Genomic DNA, 22,101 nt, shown 5'->3' on the forward strand with positions numbered 1-22,101 from the left:
GTGGTTATTACTTTATTGTTGGAAACGGTCTTATATTCAACCTATGTTTTCCTTGTTTTGATACTACGCGTTTTCAAATAATTTAATTTTTCATTTTCATTTTTGAGTTTAATTGCAATTTTTATGAGTCCATTTCGTTTCCTCGTCAAATTATCACATTGTTGGCAAATCTAATTAAAAGAAAGCAGTTCGAAATTTGAAGAGCGTTGGAAAAATGCGTATCTGTATATACTAATTCTTTTTGTTGAATAGTTTATGCTTTTTGGGCTGAGACCAAGTTATCTCGCAAATTTTTGTTAATTTTTTGAGGATTTTTTAATGTTTGTCTTTCTTTTTTTGTTGTTGTCAACCATATACATAAATAACGATAGGTCTCAATTGCTCCCCAGGATGTATAACAACACCTATATAGAGATTTAAATTTATAGCTGTTTGTTTTGATGACTTTCAAATGAAATTTCTTAAAACAATTTTTTTTCAACTGTCTCCTTTCGCTTTCAATTTGGCCATCATGTAACGCAATCTCATTGATTAAAAACCTTAATAACGTTTGATGATTCATCCATTTTTATGTCGCTTTGTTATACGTTGTGGCTGATTGCTTCAACCGTTTATTTTCAAAAAAAAAAGTTTTCGAGATTTATATAGTGTTCAATTGTCGGGTTTTTTTGTTGTCGTGTCTACGTTGTCCTTTCATAAGGAAGGCTCGTTGATGCTAGAATGAGGGAAAAAGGATGATCAGGACACAGTTCTTGCCGGTAACATCTTATAAGTATAGGGACTTGAATAGTGTGTTGTCGTAAAATTGTTCGAAGTTTTGGCTTCTTTGTGTATTTGTTATGTATTTGTTATTTTGTGGGGTCGTAGCGTGGTCTCATTATTAATAAGCCAATTGGCTTCCTGAGTTGTTGCACTTTAACCCATTGCTTCCTGTTTAAATCTTAAATGAAATATGCCTTTTGGAAAAATTTGTTTCCAAAACAAATATGGGTTTATGAGCTTTGTCATTTTTTAAAATAGTTTTTTGGTCCAATTGTATTTCAGTCTTTGTAAACACAGGTCACAACCCCTTTGCAGTGAGCTATAAATTAACCCTTGTAATAATTTTAGCTTCAAACTTTTCGTTGGCTTTTTTTACTACTCTTACTACGAGACTTCATAAAATTTTTGAGATTTTCATATATTTGTACATTTTGAAGATTTTTCTTTTCTTTTTGGTTTATAACAATAATCATAAGTCCCATTGGTGTTAAAATTTTGCGCAATTGAGGACTGGATTCTGCTTTGTCTCAAATGCTTCCTATGGAGATATAAATGAAAGGTTCAGTGATTTCAGATGATATCTAATGACATTACAAACTGTGAAATTAATTGTTTTCAAAAATTGAAACGTATTTTTTAACTTTGCACTTCATTGCTATTTTTTCGCTTTTTTGTCGACCTTTTAACCAGTTGCATTGAGTACCGGTCCCATATATTTTTAATGAAGTATAGGTTGAACTGTTTTGTTTAGATTTTATCAGACGCGAGTTTGATTTTGTTATGATTTTTTTCTATGGTAGACATCAAGTTGTGGTCGTAAATAATGTTTTTTTTAAATTTTTTAATGGTCCTTTTTAGTAGTTCCATTATCAAAAACTGTCGTCGGCCCTCTAGATTGGCATTATTATATTCCATTGGTTGTTTATTGAACGATATCTATGTTTTTGATCTGTTCATCATTTGGTAGCCAATTAAGTTAAGAATGTGGATGAGAGGGGTCGGAACATTATGTGCGTATGCACATTGCCGAGCCTCCTTGTCTTCTTTTTAATTTGTTTTCCTGAACGAATTACTTCCAACACATTATGCCATAATTTTTCAAGTTGATCTTAGTTATCTTTATCTGCCTTGGATAGTTGGTTGGTTCTTTGTATAAGTTTTTTCGGCTCATAACTGATTAACTGCTATGCTAATTTGAGTCAGCTTTTCATCAGTTTTTGAACGATGTTTTGTTTTCAGTGACCAAATGGGCTCGGGTTGTACGCTTTTCAATGTTGGCCGATCATCTGTTTTGATAGTTTTGGCTATTCAAATTGAAGAAAAATAACCAAAACAAGGGAAAAAAATCAATCCATGCCTCTCTGATGTCAAACATTGATGGCATAGAGTTATGGTACAGTTGGTCGATAATTTCTGCGTATTTTTATTTTTTTTTATTTTGTGTTTAAAGTATATAATATTTAGAAGCCGTTTATTTTTGGGTTAGATTGATTTCTTCCCTCCTTTTTAACTAATTGATATTCTTCTAATTTCTTTCTCTGCACAGTAAAATGGCATAATGAACAAAAGTAAAGTTATCGACATTTATTTTGACATTTTTCCAAATTTTCCATAAATTATTTCAAAGTTTTTAATTATTTAATTTGGTTTGGTAATTTGTATATCTCCTGATGTTTTCAACATTTGGGTTTCGTTCTATCATTATTAAGGCATTTGGCATAATCGACTTTCGTCATTCGTTAGATGCATCTACGTGTAAATAACTTTCTGGTAAAAGAAAACTTAAGAAACCACAGAAAAACTTTTCGCAGGACAAATTTTCCCAATAAACCTTGAGAGGTATTGGTTTGTCGAACTACGCATGCGTAGATGGCATATTTCTTTATTCACCTTGAAGTTTTTGTGTCAAATATACTGCAAAGGTTTTGTCATAATAATTCAACTTTGTTTCCAACTTTTTAAACAGTTTTGACCAACTGAAGGGATTCGAGGTAGTAACAAGTTAAGGTCGATCCAAAGCTGCGACATAATAGTTACATCAATGCTGTGACAAATGCGCGAACCATTACCAAATCACATCTTTTTTGCTGCTAATAAAAAAACTGGAAGGGAATTGTTGTAAATGTCAATTTTACTATTGAATCAAAACTGAATTGATAATGACACAATTAAATCGCGATCGCATATTTTTCTCGAACAAAACACAATAGATACAAAATCAATAAAACTTGCCTTAAATTCAACACAAACTAATGAAGTAGTTTCTACCCTAATTTCTTATCTTGAGAATTATTGTAGACGTCAATCTTTTTCAAAGGAGAAATATGAAGTACTTTTAGGCTAAATTTTCAAAATAATGCCTCTTTTAAAATATTTTGAAGGTAACTTTCATGTAAAGCAATGCAGGGCAAAACTAAATTAACTTTTCATGTAAGTTAGGGTGCCTTTTCAGGTAAATTTACCCTAATTTTAGGTGTGTATGACAACGACAGGTGGGGCCTTAGTTACTTACAAAGCTACAATTAAGGATCATGAAAGTGTACACCGTCACACCAATGTCGAGGCCTTGACTTTATGAAAAGAACTAATTAAAATGTCGAGGAAGAGGTAAACAATGACCTAATACATGCTCGAAGACTGTAGTTATAGTCGAGACAAATTCTTTTCTGAAGTCGAGCTTAGTTTTCTTCATAAGGCAGGCAATATCTTTTTGATCACTTCAACAAATTTCTTTTCACAACTCTAAATTAGTTGAAACTACTTTTTTCATGGAAGGAAATATGTTGACGAAAATCATTTTAGCTGTTTACAAAAATCGACGCTATTTCTGCTCATGAAAAAACTTCTTCGAGAGACTATAAGGATATTTTAAACCAGTGAACAAACAACAGTTTAACTTGTTTCTCCATTTAGTTAAACTGTTTTTATTATTGCTCTATAACTTTAGTATTTGCGTTTCCCAAGAGCAATGCAGGGCAAAAATGAATTAACTTTTCATGTAAGCTATGGTGCCTTCTGAGGTAAATTTAGCTTAATTTTTGTGTGTATGCCATTGACAGCTTTGCCGACAATTAATTATAAAGCAACAATTAAGTCTTGACTGTATAAAATGAAATAATTAAGACGTCGAAGAAGAGCTAAACAATGGCTTTATACATAGGCGACGACTATCGTTAAAGTCGTGTCAAATTCTTTTCATAAGTCCAGCTTAGTTTTCTTCATAAGGCAGGCAATATCTTTTTGATAACTTCAACAAATTTCTTTTCACAACTCTAAATTAGTTGAAACTACTTTTTTCATGGAAGGAAATATGTTGACGAAAATCATTTTAGCTGTTTACAAAAATCAAGGCTATTTCTGCTCATGAAAAAACTTCTTTAAGAGACTATAAGACTATTTTAAACCAGTGAACAGACAACAGTTTAACTTGTTTCTCCATTTAGTTAAACTGTTTTTATTATTGCTCTATAACTTTAGTATTTGCGTTTCCCAAGAGCAATGCAGGGCAAAAATGAATTAACTTTTCATGTAAGCTATGGTGCCTTCTGAGGTAAATTTAGCTTAATTTTTGTGTGTATGCCATTGACAGCTTTGCCGACAATTAATTATAAAGCAACAATTAAGTCTTGACTGTATAAAATGAAATAATTAAGACGTCGAAGAAGAGCTAAACAATGGCTTTATACATAGGCGACGACTATAGTTAAAGTCGTGTCAAATTCTTTTTATAAGTCCAGCTTAGTTTTCTTCATAAGGCAGGCAATATCTTTTTGATCACTTCAACAAATTTCTTTTCACAACTCTAAATTAGTTGAAACTACTTTTTTCATGGAAGGAAATATGTTGACGAAAATCATTTTAGCTGTTTACAAAAATCGACGCTATTTCTGCTCATGAAAAAACTTCTTCGAGAGACTATAAGGATATTTTAAACCAGTGAACAAACAACAGTTTAACTTGTTTCTCCATTTAGTTAAACTGTTTTTATTATTGCTCTATAACTTTAGTATTTGCGTTTCCCAAGAGCAATGCAGGGCAAAAATGAATTAACTTTTCATGTAAGCCATGGTGCCTTCTGAGGTAAATTTAGCTTAATTTTTGTGTGTATGCCATTGACAGCTTTGCCGACAATTAATTATAAAGCAACAATTAAGTCTTGACTGTATAAAATGAAATAATTAAGACGTCGAAGAAGAGCTAAACAATGGCTTTATACATAGGCGACGACTATAGTTAAAGTCGTGTCAAATTCTTTTTATAAGTCCAGCTTAGTTTTCTTCATAAGGCAGGCAATATCTTTTTGATAACTTCAACAAATTTCTTTTCACAACTCTAAATTAGTTGAAACTACTTTTTTCATGGAAGGAAATATGTTGACGAAAATCATTTTAGCTGTTTACAAAAATCAACGCTATTTCTGCTCATGAAAAAACTTCTTTAAGAGACTATAAGACTATTTTAAACCAGTGAACAGACAACAGTTTAACTTGTTTCTCCATTTAGTTAAACTGTTTTTATTATTGCTCTATAACTTTAGTATTTGCGTTTCCCAAGAGCAATGCAGGGCAAAAATGAATTAACTTTTCATGTAAGCTATGGTGCCTTCTGAGGTAAATTTAGCTTAATTTTTGTGTGTATGCCATTGACAGCTTTGCCGACAATTAATTATAAAGCAACAATTAAGTCTTGACTGTATAAAATGAAATAATTAAGACGTCGAAGAAGAGCTAAACAATGGCTTTATACATAGGCGACGACTATAGTTAAAGTCGTGTCAAATTCTTTTCATAAGTCCAGCTTAGTTTTCTTCATAAGGCAGGCAATATCTTTTTGATAACTTCAACAAATTTCTTTTCATAACTCTAAATTAGTTGAGAAATTTCTTTTCAGGGAGAGAAATATATCGCCGAATTTCATTTTAGTAGGTCTACAAAAATCGAGGCTGTTTCTGCTCATGAAAACACTTCATGAACAGACTGTAAGACCATTTTAAACGTGTGAAGTGACAACAGTTTTACTTGTTCCTCCATTTAATTAAACTCTTTTTATTATTACTATACTTTTAGTATTTGCTCTTCCCAAAAGCAATGCTTTTTTAAAAAATTCTCTGTGTGCTGTATTTAACACAAGATTAAAAAATAAGCAAAGCACTGACTACATCATATGCAAAACAATGGATTTTGACACGTTTTAAACATAAATCTTAGGACCTTTTCTTTTGTTGATCCAAAATTGAGTGCAAAAATTTAGAACGAGTCAAAATTATGGTCTGCATTTATTGTCGAGCCAAATTTATTGACAGAAGTTTAAGTTTCAACCAAAGTCGTAGACAAGTATGAGGTCTAGCCAATTTCTCTTTCACGACAAATATCGGTCGAGGAGGGTCTTTTCACCCCTAATTTGATCGAGGACGGTCTTCTCGTAAGTTGAGGCCTTGACAAGGATATTTACAGATATATCACAGGAATAGAGTTGCCTGGATAACTTACCCGAGGTTCTATCTGTCCTCTAGCTCCTCGCATCGCTTGATTAAACGTGGCAACCCTCTTTTGGCTTGTGGGTTTCAACGCATTCCTCATTTTAGTCAATAAACTGCTCCGATCTTCAAAAGAAACTGTTTCTCTCCCAATACTGATCATTCTGTTCATAGTTTCAATAAAAAACGAATTCTTGGGTCGACAGATATAATTCGAAAAATTAAGACTTATTAAGAAAAATTAAGAATTAACGAAAACGCAAACTTTTTAACCAAAATTAGCCGCCCCTCCAATAATCACATTTTTGCAGGAGTAAGGCACATTTTTAATCTAATTATGCTATGGTTTTATACAAAGAATTGGGATCTTTTCCGTTTGCCCCCCCCCCCCCCCCCCGCTTAGTGGTGCATATTATTTGCTTCCCCCAGTCGGAAGTGCCATATTTTTAAATAGTGATTATTGTGTAATGTCACGTGCTCGGCAACTGGGGGTGCATAACGTATGGGGGGCACAAACGGAAAAGGTCATGAATCTCTTACCAAGACTGATAAGTTCCCTGCTCTTAAGTGTTATCTTTCAGGCTCTTACGAGAACACAGCAAGATGAACAGTCATTCTAACTTTTAACCTGTTTATCCTGTTAGCATTGTCAATTGTTCGCACCTAAAGTCCCGACCCCGCTTATCCGCATTTTTGGCATAAATGTCTACCAAATTATGAACAGATAGAAAACACCAAAAATTCAAGTATTTTTCAAAAAAACGTGTATGAACAAAACGAGCGCCTCCAGCGCAAATAACTCACTGGAGTAGAAATTGTTGCACTAGATTGATGAGATAAGCCATTATCAAGAAAGCAAGTCAAGACGAACAACAAAATCAAACAACAATAACAACAAACATTAATCACATCAAAAACTTTATATCCAATTTAAAAAAAAACTTATTAACAAGTTCAAAATAGCGCCAGACAAATCTAAAACCAAACAAAAAACTTTTGTTTCACTTTAAAAAAATTATGGGGCCACTCCATAATAAGGCTCTGCAACATCTAGACAAAAAATGAAAAAAAACAGCGAAGTTAAAAAATTATCCTATATTTTTTTTAAAAACAATTGATTTCAGAGTAATGAAATTTATTAGAGAGCAAATGAAAACATCCAACACGTCTGTGATCACATATGCCTCTATAGTAAGGCATTAAGACCTGTCATTATTCAATTTTTTTTCACGATTACAAAAAGAACAACAATTAGAGACAACAAAAAAATTCAATTAAAACATGCCCGAAAACAATGTCGAAGCGGTAAGGCCATATTTTGCCTCTCAACATTTGTTAAATTGAGCCCTCTTTAAAACATTTAATTTCAAAGTAATAAAAATCATAAGCTAAGAAATATAATAATTGAATAGGTTTGTTCATTCAACCAAAGGAAGTGCTTGAGACCTGTAATTCTTCCGAATTTGTCTTACGTCTGCAAAAAGAACATCAAATATAAAAAAAAACAAAAAGTAGTTCTTTTTTTGCGAAAAACCTCTGTCGAAGCCAGTAAATTCATAACGAAATCTTTAAAAATTTTAGACTTTGCACACTTTCAGCTTCACATGTTGACAATAATGATATATGTGACCTTTTATTATTGCGACTAGTTCAGTTTTTTTTTATTTTTGAAAATAATTGTTTTCCAAGTTATAAAAGCCATCAGAATAAAGGCTCAACTATTCCACCATAAAAAACCAATGCGACTTCTCATTATCCAGAAAATTTAATTCGCCTGAAAAGATGAAGAAAAAACAACAGTTAAAGATATATATAAAAAAAATTCAATTAAATAATTAGAGAAAGGGTGTCGAAGCCGTTAAAACCATAATAAATGCCTTTAAAGACTTCTATATGTTCGATTGTGCCTCATTTTGAACGCCAAAAATATGTGAATTGTTCATTATGTGATGATGTTACAAAACTGAGAAAAACGTAAATAATGGGCCAATGCTTTAAAAAAAATGTGAAATCTACTAATATTGATGTCAGAAAACCATCACTTAATCCGTAAAACCGTAAAAAGCTCTAATTTTTATTCAATAGAAAAAAGAAGAAGATGAAGCAGTCTCTCTTCACTGACACTGAGCTACAAGATGGCCAAATTAAGGGAATAATAGTGATAAATTTCAATAAGCCACTGTTTATTTGAAAATCAAACATTTTTGAAAGTCAAAACGACAATAATCTTTCAAGTGAAGAAACTAGATACAATAATTCGAAACTTCTTAGGACGCTAATTGGACCTATCAAGTAGTAAGATTTGATTTGAATTGTTTTTTTTGAGTTAACATAAAAAAGATCAATTTTTTTTATAAAAAAAGACCGACTGATTACAATCCGAAATATTTTTGGAATGTAAATGTTCAAGATTGGACCAAAATCAGCCTTATTATTGCTGTTTGTCGACTCAATTGTTTCGAATGTTACAGATCTATATAATAGAAAAAAGTTAGCAAAAAAGGGAAAATTTTGATTCCAGACTACTCTCAATGGAAAAAAGGAAGTAGAACTAGCTCCATTTGTAGTTTACACAGACTGTGTTAGTTGTTTTGGGTGCGTACTGCCGGCAAAATTAATCAACGTGGACTAAAAAAGCATTTTTTGAGCAATTGTTGAGGAATTAAAAAAAAAGTTTAGCCACAATTTTTGTCAAAAAATTAAACCAAAATGGTCAACAATACAATTTTGTCTTTAAAAATTAAATCAACAGTTCTATTGTTCACAATTTTGACATATTTCAGCAAAACTTACAAAATTGAAGCAATATTTCCGGAAAATGTGGATAAAAATAACGCAAATCCGTCTAATATTCACGAATATTTAAACCACGGTAACTGGTCCCAGAAAACGAAAATAAAAAAATCTTTTCAATTCCATATTCTACGTTGGACGGGGTTTTTTTAATAATACCACTCGCAACTCTCTACGATGAATATTTTGATCGGTCAAAATTGACTGAGCCAAAAAACCAATTTGAATATATAGTTCTCCCCCCCCCCCCCCCCCCCCCTCAAGATTTTTAGCAGTTGTTAGACCATTCTGAGAGGACCATTTTGAAAGTAATTCTGAAAAGTTCGGATTGAAACAAAAACAAAATTTATAGTAGTGGCATTTTGGAGTTTTTATTGCCTACCTGATTCCACAATTGAAAACGTTGAACTCGAAAACTGTTAATGTTGATCATGATGTCTTTGTCGGTGGGTCGCTGAGGAGTTTTGAAGAAAAAATAAAAATATGTCAGCAGCTCTGTAGACTTGAAATCTGCATAGTTGAATTTTGTAGCTTTAACTTTACATCTAACACTTTACGTTAATAAAAGTGTAGCACACGTATGTTCTGATGAGTTATAGCGAGTATAAAAATTAGAACATAACCGACTAACGTCGGGCGAAATGCTCTCAAATGACCGACGAGCAGTTGGCCTCAGGGCGCTACCTCTTTATCCCGTTTCTGAAGACAAAAGTCAACTGGGTCAGTTGAAAGATCGGCCTAGCAAAAAATTGCATAAAAGACAAACAGGATAAATATATTTGCTACAAATTGCTTTCGAAAGCAATTAACAATGGTTTCCTAAAAAGTGCCTGTTAGATAATTTATGATAAAAACTTTTCAACTATAACTCATCCATAATGACGGTCAGAGATGATGACATACCGCCACATAACAGCAGCTGAAGTGCGGCATCAACAGAGAGAGAGAGAGAGAGAGAGAGAGAGAGAGAGAGAGAGAGACAGAGAGATAAAACGTGAACGAGAAAGAGAGGGGAAGGAACCCTAACCGAAAGAGAAAGAGACAGGAATATCTTCCATGATTGGATTCGACACTTCAACTTCTAGTTTTCTAACCTTGTTAATAAATAAATCATTTAGAAAAAACTAAAAAAGGCAAAACTGAAAAAAGTTTTCAACTCCGTAATAAAGCAGTTCAAGATCATTTTTTGTCTCGAAAGTTCTGTCAAGTAACCCATCTCCGCGACTTGAAAAGTTTCGTTGGCCAGTAATGGTTGTTAAACTCATAGAAGGACAACAAAAAAAAATTGAAAATTGCAAAGTTTAAAAAATCTTTGCTGATATTCAAGACATTAATAACTTATAATTTCATTGTCTCAAGAGACCATCCGGTATCCCTGTTTCAAGCCTGAAATAGATTCACAGGCTCATAAAGATCCAAACACTTGGAAAAAAAAATTTGAAAAGTTTCATCCAAATACTACTAAAACTGGAGTAAAAAATGTTGATCACGATCCCATTAACTCTAGAAACTAAGCAGCAGCTTATTATCAAACCTTGGAGGAGGTCCAAGGGCCTCTGTTGCCGGAAAAAATTCAAAAACATGAAAAATTTAAAAAAAATTGCTTAAATTCGTGATAATAAAATCTTCAAAAACATTCCATTACATCTATAATTTATGCATTGACATACTATCAAACAATAAAGGAAGATCTTTGGCCCTTGAGGCTAGAGAAACCTAAAAAATGACAAAAAAATTCAAAAGAACTTTTTAAGTTGAAAATTTTACTAAAAAAAATTGCTAAAACTTGTGATGTTAAAAGTTGAATATTAATCCTTGACCAACAAAAATTTTCCAGTTAATTATGATCAAGATGCAACGGAAGCTTTTTCACCCTTGAGGCTCAAAAATTCTGTATAATGACTATAAAAGACAAATAATTGGCAAAAAATATCAAAAATATGCTAAAATTCGTAATGTTAAAATCTTGCAAGACATTCCATTTAATCTAGAAATTATTCAGTATTATGTAATCAAACCCTAGAGGTGATTCGTTGGCTCTTAAGGTTGACAAAATCTAAAAAACGACAAAAAATGTCGAAAAAACTTGAAAAAAAAGCAAGTTTTATCAAAAAATTGCTAAAAATTTTCACATTAAAAATTTCAAAAACTTTTCTATGACCACTAAAAATTTGTCAGTAACTTATTATCAAACCCCTTAGGATAGGATTTTTTGTGGCGCCTGGGTCTGGAAAGACCTGAAAGAGGGGAAAATGTCGAAAAGTATTAAAAAAAATAGCAAGTTTTCTCAAGAAATTGCCAAAATTCGTGATGGTAAAATGTTGAAACCATTCCATTGCCACTAGAAACAGTTCAGTAACCTATTATCAAACCCTAGAGGAGGTTCTTTGACACCTAGGAATGATAAAAACCAAAAAGGTCAAACATATTCAAAAAGCTTGAAAAAAATTGCAGAATAGTATAAATTTGCGTTTTTAGCAAGTGGTTGTTCGTCAGTACCTAGCCTCTGGAGGGGGAGGGGGGTGCACTGGAGACTGATTGGGGGGCAACACTGGGGTGGGGTGCAACAGCGCGGTGGGGGGTTGGGGCAATAGGGGGGGTCAACAGTGGGGGTGTCTTCAACTTCTACGAACCACCCTTCACACCATAAGTATAAGTATTCAAAACAGTTTGAGCTGAAACATAGCTGAAAGGCTCTCAGAGAACTTAATGCACGCTGGGCGCTACCTGTTTATCCCGTTTTGGAGGACGAAAAGTCGAAAGCATTTTGAAAGTAATTCTGAAAAGTTCGGATTGAAACAAAAACAAAATTTTTAGTAGTGGCATTTTGGAGTTTTTATTGCCTACGTGATTCCATAATTGAAAACGTTGAACTCAAAAACTGTTAATGTTGATCATGATGTCTTTGTCGGCGGGTCGCTGAGGAGTTTTGAAGAAAAAATAAAAATATGTCAGCAGCTCTGTAGACTTGAAATCTGCATAGTTGAATTTTGTAGCTTTAACTTTACATCTAACAACTTACGTTAATAAAAGTGTAGCACACATATGTTCTGATGAGTTATAGCGAGAATAAAAATCAGAACATAACCGAACAACGTCGGGCGAATTGCTCTCAAACGACCGACGAGCGGTTGGCCTCAGGGCGCTACCTCTTTATCCCGTTTCTGAAGACAAAAGTCAACTGGGTCAGTTGAAAGATCGGCCTAGCAAAAAATTGCATAAAAGACAAACAGGATAAATATATTTGCTACAAATTGCTTTCGAAAGCAATTAACAATGCTTTCCTAAAAAGTGCCTGTTAGATAATTTATGATAAAATATTTCAACTATAACTCATCCATAATGAGGGTCAGAGATGATGACATAACGCCACATAACAGCAGCTGAAGTGCGGCATCAACAAAGAGAGAGAGAGAGAAAGATAAAACGTGAACGAGAAAGAGAGGGAAAGGAACCCTAACCGAAAGAGAAAGAGACAGGAATATCTTCCATGATTGGATTCGACACTTCAACTTCTAGTTTTCTAACCTTGTTAATAAATAAATCATATAGAAAAAACTGAAAAAGGCAAAACTGAAAAAAGTTTTCAACTCCGTAATAAAGCAGTTCAAGATCATTTTTGTCTCGAAAGTTCTGTCAAGTAACCCATCTCCGAGATTTGAAAAGTTTCGTTGGCCAGTAATGGTCGTTAAACTCATAGAAGGACAAAAATGAAAATTGAAAATTGCAAAGTTTAAAAAATTTTGCTGAAATTCAAGACATTAATAACTTAAGAACAATTTCATTGTCTTAAGAGACTATCCGGTATCCCTGTTTTAAGCCTGAAATAGATTCACAGGCTCATAAAGATCCATACACTTGGAACAAAAAAATTTGAAAAGTTTTATCCAAATATTACTAAAACTGGAGTAAAAAATGTTGATCACGATCCCATTAACTCTAAAAACTAAGCAGCAGCTTATTATCAAACCTTGGAGGAGATAATAAAATTCGTGATAATAAAATCTTGAAAAACCTTCCATTACATCTGTAATTTATGCAGTGACATTTTTTCAAACACTAAAGGATGATCTTTGGCCCTTGAGGCTAGAGAAAACTAAAAAATGACAAAAATATTCAAAAGAACCTTTTAAGTTGAAAATTTTACCAAAAAAAATTGCTAAAACTTGTGATGTTAAAAGTTGAATATTAATCCTTGACCAACAAAAATTTCCAGTTAATTATGATCAAACTGCAACGGAAGCTTTTTCACCCTTGAGGTTCAAAAATTCTGTATAATGACTATAAAAGACAAATAATTGGCAAAAAATATCAAAATATGCTAAAATTCGTAATTTTAAAATCTTGCAAGACATTCCATTTAATCTAGAAATTATTCAGTAATATGTATTCGAACCCTAGAGGTGATTTGTTGGCTCTTAAGGTTGACAAAACCTAAAAAACGACAAAAAAAGGTCGAAAAAACTTGAAAAAAAAGCAAGTTTTATCAAAAAATTGCTAAAAATTTTCACATTAAAAAGTTCAAAAACTATTCTATGACCACTAAAAATTTGTCAGTATTTTATTATCAAACCCCTTAGGATAGGATTTTTTGTGGCCCCTGGGTCTGGAAAGACCTGAAAGAGGGGAAAATGTCGAAAAGTATAAAAAAAATAGCAAGTTTTCTCAAGAAATTGCCAAAATTCGTGATGGTAAAATGTTGAAACCATTCCATTGCCACTAGAAACAGTTCAGTAACCTATTATCAAACCCTAGAGGAGGTTCTTTGACACCTAGGAATGATAAAAACAAAAAAGGTCAAACATATTCAAAAAGCTTGAAAAAAATTGCAAAATAGTATAAATTTGCGTTTCTAGCAAGCGGTTGTTCGTCAGTACCTAGCCTCTGGAGGGGGGGGGGGGGGGTGCGCACTGGAGACTGATTGGGGGGCAACACTGGGGTGGGATGCAACAGCGCGGTGGGGGTTTGGGGCAATAGGGGGGGTCAACAGTGGGGGCTTCTTCAACTTCTACGAACCACCCTTCACACCATAAGTATAAGTATCCAAAACAGTTTGAGCTGAAACATAGCTGAAAGGCTCTCAGAGAACTTAATGCACGCTGGGCGCTACCTGTTTATCCCGTTTTGGAGGACGAAAAGTGAAAAGCGTCAGACGAAAAATCGGTCAAGCGAAAAATCGCATTAAAAAAGACCGACAGGAATAATATAATTGCTACAAACTTCGTTTGAGAGCAATTAAAAACTGATTTGACCAGTATCCAGAATGAAGAGAAATTCCTGAAGTGTCAAAAATGATTAAGAGCAGTTCCAACCAATGTATCTTACGTTTGTGTTGACAGGTCTCTCATAGCTGCTGTAAACAACCATTGAATGATTCTACGGCGTTAGAATTTCATGAACGTTGTTCAAAAAAATCATATTTTTAGCAAATTGCTGTTTTCGGAAAATGCACGCATTTAGGTTTCCTGAACAATTTCTCAATGCTATTGCTACAGTTCGTCTAAAAATCAGTGAATAACTTCGGTACCAGTAGGCAGAGTATAAATAAAAATGATTTTCCAAAAACAAGAGAGAAAAATAGAGAAACCTTATTGGCAAGTTTTCTAAATTTTTTTCCCCTTTTCATGTTTTTAATCATTTTTTTCAAGAAAAGTTATTAAGAGCAAGAAGATTGCGCTCAATGCAAGATCAATATTAGCCCGTGTTTTATTTGCTTGCTTTTTCACTCTACTTTTTTTTAAATCTTTGATTTCATTTACTTCTTCATACTTTTGAAGAATATATTTCACTGAACACTGAGACCGTGTGTAGGCTTGTGGCAGAATTAATTTTGCATTTTCCTTGCTTCAGCTAATGACTTGACTTCATATTAGTGAGAAGAATTGTTGAAAACTTTTGCTTATCTTTTTCAAATTTGTCAATTTTTGTCCGTTTTCATCTAAATTTGCTTATCTGCAAATTAAGAGAAAAGTGAATATCATAGTGTAAAGCTAGAATTCAGCTGACGGAGTCGAGTCACCGTTTAGAGCAACTACAATTGGTAAATTGCTCACACACTTTAAGCCACCTAGGTGGAGTATAGGTACCAATTCCTTTGATCATATCATAGAAATTTTCGGGCAATCAAGTGAATCAAGATTATCGTCCATGTACACGGTCTCAAGCACCTATTTTGCCGCTTCAATGTTTGTGATGACGGCAACAAAAATCAGTTGCAAAAACTTGTTGCAAAACCAGTGATGTTTTGTTGCAAAAGATGACGGCAACAAAAATCAGTTGCAAAAACTTGTTGCAAAACCAGTGATGTTTTGTTGCAAAAGATGACGGCAACAAAAATCAGTTGCAAAAACTTGTTGCAAAACCAGTGATGTTTTGTTGCAAAAGATGACGGCAACAAAAATCAGTTGCAAAAACTTGTTGCAAAACCAGTGATGTTTTGTTGCAAAAGATGACGGCAACAAAAATCAGTTGCAAAAACTTGTTGCAAAACCAGTGATGTTTTGTTGCAAAAGATGACGGCAACAAAAATCAGTTGCAAAAACTTGTTGCAAAACCAGTGATGTTTTGTTGCAAAAGATGACGGCAACAAAAATCAGTTGCAAAAACTTGTTGCAAAACCAGTGATGTTTTGTTGCAAAAGCAAGTTGTTATTGGAAAAGAGCATCAGAATCAGATGGCAAAAACTGAAAGGTTTTATGTGTTAATAATCTCCCAAATTATCTGCTAAGTCGGTTATATGCTCGTATAACTGTTTAATTAAACTATAAAATGTAGCTCGGGGGAAATCATGATATTGTTTGTCAAGATGTAACACTGAAAAAGTTGTAATCAGTCATAATCATCTGCTTTATTTCGTATTTCAGTTTCTGAGTACAATTATTTCTTTTGCTTGCAAGAATGCATTGTTAAATTTTTTTAGCCTCAAAATATGTCTAAAATGTTAAATTAAGGGCCGCATTCATTCTGACAGGTATCATCATGCTAAATTTGTTTAATTTCATTTACAATTTCAGTTTCTGCAGATTTATTCAGTTTCTGCAAAATGTAGATACGAGCTTGGTTATGTTTGATTGTGCCAAAACAGGCATGTGTAGTTTTTGAGCGCTATAAGAAAAAGAACAACAAAAGTTCTAAAACTGTTGGTTTTAAAATTTTTTTAACTTATCAGAGGAAACAGTTTCCTGTTGTGAATGGGATGGTGATTAATTTTTCCCTTCCATAGATGATGATTGAACAGTGAGAGCTTCCACTATCCATAGAGTAAAACATCATGTTGTGGATCAATGTCTCCACAAACTCCGAGTTCTTGAACTTCGAACTAAACAATATACAGTCAAAATTGAGGTCCCAGACCAAAGTGGCCTCAGAGGGTGAGGTCTGAGACTCAAGACAGGTATCAGCCAGATGGACTTGGCTCGCGAGTAGGGGGTCCAATCTCATACCCGTGTTGAGAAAGACCGACAAAAACGGTGTAAGAAGCGTCGGTTTCTGACGGTTTTGTCGGAATCATCAGTTTTGCTGGTAAAAAGCATTGGTTTTTGTCAGTTTAGTCAAAATCGTCGGTATTGCTGTAAAGAGCGTCGGCTTCAAAATTTTCCAAAGTCCCTCATCATTGCCCTGGTCGAGGTGTCACCGCCATTCAACGCAAACTTATGTAAGATAAGAGGTGAATGTGGACAGGACTTCGATCGCGCCCATGCCCAATTTTGATCTGCTCGGTCTTACCCATACCTGTCGAGGACCTCATTCTGGGCTCTCATCTGACCGGATTAAAAAGGATGTAAAAATTTGAGGACAAAAAAATTTTGATAAAGTACTGCGACGGCCTGATTAGAGATCATTTTCGTCTGAGACGATCGGATCAGAAGTATTTTCGGTCTGAAACGGTCTGATTTATAATAAGAACATCATGCCTAACTACAATATCTTGCTTAGTTGTACTTAGGCAGAACAAGCCTTAATTAGAGCTAGAAAGCAAGGGTCTTTCCCATTAGAGACCCTCCATGAAATTATAGCCTCCTCATTGTGGTTACCATGATGGGGGGGGGGGCGCTGTGGGTTATCTGACCACTAAGCTGGGGGCTATGATGGGAAATGACCTATGATCAGACTTTCCAGACAAAATGACCTCTGATCAGACTTTGCAGACCAAGATAACTTCTGATCAGACGATACCCAGACTATGGTTCAGACTAAAAAGACTATGATCAGACTTTTCAGACCAAAGTGACCTCAGATCAGACCCAACCCAGACTATGATCAGACATTTCAGACCGAAGTAACCTCTGATCAGACCAAACCCCATGGTCCAGACTATTGTGCGCTCGAACCGCTGTCCAGACCCTGTAATTTCGGTCTGGGAACACACGAGTGTGCGTTCGAGTGGGTCTCATCATAGCTCAATTTGGGTCCGGACCTCAAGCTGGGCATATAGCAAAACGAAAATAGCCTTAGAGAACCGCGGGTTTTCTAAAGCTATTTTTTATGCTTAATGTATTGAAAGGTTATAAAACCAAAAGTCCGAAAAAACGCTTGTTTTTGCAAACAGTTTTTGTGTAAACTGTTTGCAAAAACAGCCCAGGTTGAGGTCCAGATCCAAATCTGTTTATGATCAGACCCAGTCGAGACCCATCTAAAGTCCGATAGCTCTGATCAGAAAAAAGGAGTCCAGCTGATAGCAACGGCCGGTCCCCTTAAATTCTGATCTACTGGAGACCACGATGTTTTTTATGGAAAGCTGTCTAAACTCATCAATGGAGTCAGAAATATAAACTAAATGGTACACTAAATAAAATTTGTTCTCAACAGTTGGGTTGCGTTTTCTTAAGCAATACTTTTATGATTGATTTTTCCTTAGATGAATTAAATACTGCAAACATCGGTTTTTATGAAATGAATATATTATAATATTATAGCAAAATTAAGAGACTTTTTCATAAGTAAAATCTTTCTCTGATCAGACTATTTCGAACGCACTTGAGTCTGATCAGAACTGGTTTCGAGCGCGCTTCACTCTGATCATAAATGGCTATAAGCGCAACTGGGTCTGATCATAACCTCTTCGAGCGCACTTGAGTCTGATCATAGTCTGATTAAGGTCTGGGCAATGGTCTGAATTTGAGTCTGGACCATGGTCTGAAGATGGTCTGATAATAACGCTTTCGGTCTGAAAAGTCTGATCAGAGACACTTTGTGTCTGGAAAGTCTGATCAGAGATAATTTCGGTCTGGAAAGTCTGATCAGACCAAAATTTGGGTTGCACCTCAACCTGGGAGCCGTTTCTTCGGACTTCTGATTTCCTCTAACTAGAGTCAATTTTTAACCCATTTAACAACAAAAATTTATGTCGTTTTTGGCGTTTAGTCAGTGATTGTTTAAATATTGGTCAAAACAAAGAAATTATTCAGCACTACAATAACTGATCATTGATTGTAATACTTACTCTTCGTCTCCGCTGAAAATGAGGACCAGGTAAGTGCTCAGTTCCTCGTCTGTACAGTCGAAACACTCACTAGCCTGGGAACCCAGTTTAGCTCCTTCTAGAAACTTCTGTTCCCATTTTCTAAACAGAACAATTAAACCAACGAACAATACCACACGGTTGTTATCTCCATCACTATGTTATTCGACCCCGAGACGAAGCCGAGTTGTTGAATAACTTCGAAAGGGCGATAAAACCGCGATGCAATGTTTTGAATCAACTCTCATTGCCACTAAAGCATCGCCTCCGAGTTTGATAATTTCTCGAAACCAATAGCAGCGGCGTGTTAATGTTAATTAAAATTCGATTTTGCTAGGCAGATAGATTATCCTTAAAATAATAGAACAGTTTGGTAAATCATGTTATTATTATTATATATCAGCGAAGATTTTTTTACCATCCTTGGGGTCATTTTTCGAATGAGTTTATGATGTTAATTCCATTGTTAAATGTTTAAGTCAGCCAAAGGTTATGAGGCAAAGCAGCCGTGTGGTATAATGTTTTTTAATCAACTCTCGTTGCGCTTACAACAGGGATCTTTTCCGTTTGCGCACCCAGTATGTTACGCCCCCCCCCCCCGTTACAGAGCACATTCCATTGCAAAGTGAATCATTATGTAAAAATATGGCACGTGCGTCTGGGGGTGCAAATAATATGCACCCACTAAGCTGGGGCGTGGCACAAACGGAAAAGATCCTAAAACAGTTGCATAACTTTATCACTCTGTTACCGTGATTAGACTACGAGTTTACCACACTCTTTTTTCGCCACTGTTCATAAAGCAACATTTGTAAAAAAAATAGAGCCAAAAAAGACAGTCTAATCATCTGCAGTGTGGTGTAAGTTATGCAACTGTTTGAATCGCAACGAGAATTGACTAAAAACATTACCACACGGCTATTATCACCCTTTCGAATTTATTTAACAACTCGGCTTCGCATCTAAGTTCGTTTACTTCTCGATTGCGATAACAACAGTGTGCTATGTAATTGGTAAGTGAGTCTGCGTGAAGTCACTGAGAACTGGCGTTTATTAAGAACCGCGAAGCGGTGCGAAATCTTAGGTCGGAATTCCGAAGTGACTTCTGCAGAGTCACGCAACCATGCTTAAAACACAAAATGCGCACGTTTTGAAATGACAAAAGACAACCGAATTCAACTTCCGGCTGAATAGCAACTTCGGGCATTTTAACTTCTAGGAATGCAGATTTTGGGCATTTTAAAAGGTGCATGTGAGTGTTTTATTTTTCATTAGGCCAATGTGTAGCTGACTAATTTGTACTTACTTTTCAGTTCGCAGTTCGTTGTAGCCCGCAATGAACTGTTGCCAGTAAAGAAATTGGAACTAAAAGCAAACAAAAAAGGTTCCAAAATCTGACCAATAGTTTGAATCAATGTGTTAAAAATCAGATTCACAGAAAAACAACATAACTGTTGACAACATAATTAAAAAATCTTCCTCAAATCTATTTGGATACCCATTCGCGATCCCGTTCTGCATATAGTATGTTACTTGAAGTTAAAATTGTGTGTACGTTGCAAATTTGGAAACAAACCCCACAAAAGTTGGAAATGAATAAAAACCTAGCTAAAAGACTGCATAAAATTCCCTCATTATATTAATGGTTGATCACAAAAAACTGCAGAGTAACATTTACTTAAATTTCGGATGTTTAGAAGTTTGGAATATAAGTTGGGTCCTAAGTAATGAATAATTCGACAAATCAAGAGTTAGGCCAATTGAGAGATTTTTCAGTGAAAAAGTCAAAAATTTGTTTGCAAAACAGCCATTTGACCATAAATGACTACTTTCTACCGGGGTGCGAAGCAAGAAAACAGCAATTCGAAATGTGCGCCACCACTATAAAAAGTCAATGAGAAAATCTGTCATTTGTCAAAAGCTGCTCAGCGGTTCGATATGTAAGTCAGAATTTCGCAGTCTTTTAACCAAAGTCAAAAAACATGCCTGAAACACAAAATTTGTAAGCTTTAAAATCTGAGGTACTGTATATCGAAAAATATAACATTGCAGAATCTGGCACAACAGAGACCGACCACTTTAAAACTTGTCATGTTCCTGTTTCGCGAGGACTCAGTTTCCTGGGAAATACTGCACTGGTTGCAATGGAAAAGGTACGTTTTTTTGCGAAAGTGTACTACTTACATTTCCTGCATAGACATTGTTCACAGTGTATGGAACTCCGTTGCGGTCCACCTGATACATCTGGAACAACATGAAACGTATAAATCCAGGAAGCGTATTTCAATGTGCTACACTCTAAAACTCTCTCGTGCCAAATCATAAATCGCACTCTTATTTTTTTTCTCGTGTGATGAATAATCACTCAATTTTATGTGTGAAAATTGCCGTCTTGTGTAATTTCACGTGAGAAATTTCTTCTAGAACATACCAATTGACTGGAAAATTGAAACTTAAAATTAGGACTGGTTAGCTAATCCATAAATTATCCATAACGTTCTTTTTTATCAAATGTAATTGAGATCATACTTCTTTCGATTTCTGTTGCATTGAGTTCAATTTACGAAACATAAAAGTTTAACAGGAATTAGAGAGTTTTTGCCTTATTTTAGGTGAATTGAGTTGTTTTAGTCAAAATCAATCTTTTCTTTATTACATGATAATGAAAAAGAGCAAAGCAATTTTAGAAAAACGGAAACGATTGCCTGTGAAAACTACTTGTAGACTTATGTATGTAAAATTTTCAAATGACCTTACGTCTCCAAATAGTGCGAAAAGTAACAGAATGCTTCAACCAAAACAAAACACACACACAAATTCCAAACTTAAAAATTACGTGTGAAATAAGCAAATTTCAGTAATCTTTAAATGTCTTAAGAGGACTCAACTCAGCGATCTCTCTCTCTCTCTCTCTCTCTCTCTCTCTCTCTCTCTCTCTCTCTCCCTCTATATATCTCTCTATCTACTCTCTCCATATAGAGGTTTCAGTTATCACAAAAAATTCTGGAAGACGTAAAACACATGTTAAAAAAATGAAAGCTAACATATAAAAAATATTTGGTTAACGGGCCTAATTTTGAAGCAAAATTAAGCCACAGTAAGCTAACTGCAAAGGGAAGAGTTTTCTTCCGAATCAAACATATGTCTATCATATAAAGTGGTTGTTCGCAATATCATTTGAAGAGCTTTAAAAACATGTTGGAAAAATTTTATAGCTTTCAACGCATGATTGCCTGCAGAAGCCTGGAAATCTTCTTTCAAGATTTTTCCCTGCAAACTTTGTGGTTTAATGTTTCAGTATCAATTCATACAAAAACTAAAGGAAACAGAAAAGCGAGCAGTACTATAAAAGTCGTACACTTTCAGTACTTCAAAGTCGTATAAGTTACGTTACTCCTATGATGTCTCTGAAAAAAAATGACATTAACCGAGATCTGCCAAGCAGATCGAGATATATGCCCAGTTTCTAAGCGAGTTAAGCAAAGTCAAATAACCATTCAAACATACTTTCCAAACCAATTACAAATTTTTATTGCGAAAAGGGTATAACTTTCAGGATCTACAACCCAATCCAATTCGTGATTATTGTTGCACACATACACATCAGTTG

General features: G+C 34.6%; 1 protein-coding gene across 1 annotated transcript in view; it reads right to left on the reverse strand.

The window, feature by feature from the left end:
• The window catches only part of LOC142356460 (uncharacterized), a gene marked incomplete at its 5' end in the record, with an annotated part of 69,245 nt that extends 48,510 nt beyond the window's left edge, over positions 1 to 20,735 (reverse strand). The window contains 5 exons of the mRNA XM_075408373.1: positions 6,252 to 6,364; positions 16,213 to 16,349; positions 18,474 to 18,593; positions 19,798 to 19,856; positions 20,676 to 20,735. Coding sequence (XP_075264488.1) covers positions 6,252 to 6,364; positions 16,213 to 16,349; positions 18,474 to 18,593; positions 19,798 to 19,856; positions 20,676 to 20,735 — 489 coding nt within the window. The remainder of the gene's footprint in view (positions 1 to 6,251; positions 6,365 to 16,212; positions 16,350 to 18,473; positions 18,594 to 19,797; positions 19,857 to 20,675) is intronic.
• Positions 20,736 to 22,101: the final 1,366 nt, after the last annotated feature.

The sequence above is a fragment of the Convolutriloba macropyga genome, unplaced genomic scaffold (genome assembly GCF_964194025.1).
Source record: "Convolutriloba macropyga unplaced genomic scaffold, txConMacr16.3 SCAFFOLD_310, whole genome shotgun sequence".
NCBI lineage: Eukaryota > Metazoa > Xenacoelomorpha > Acoela > Convolutidae > Convolutriloba > Convolutriloba macropyga.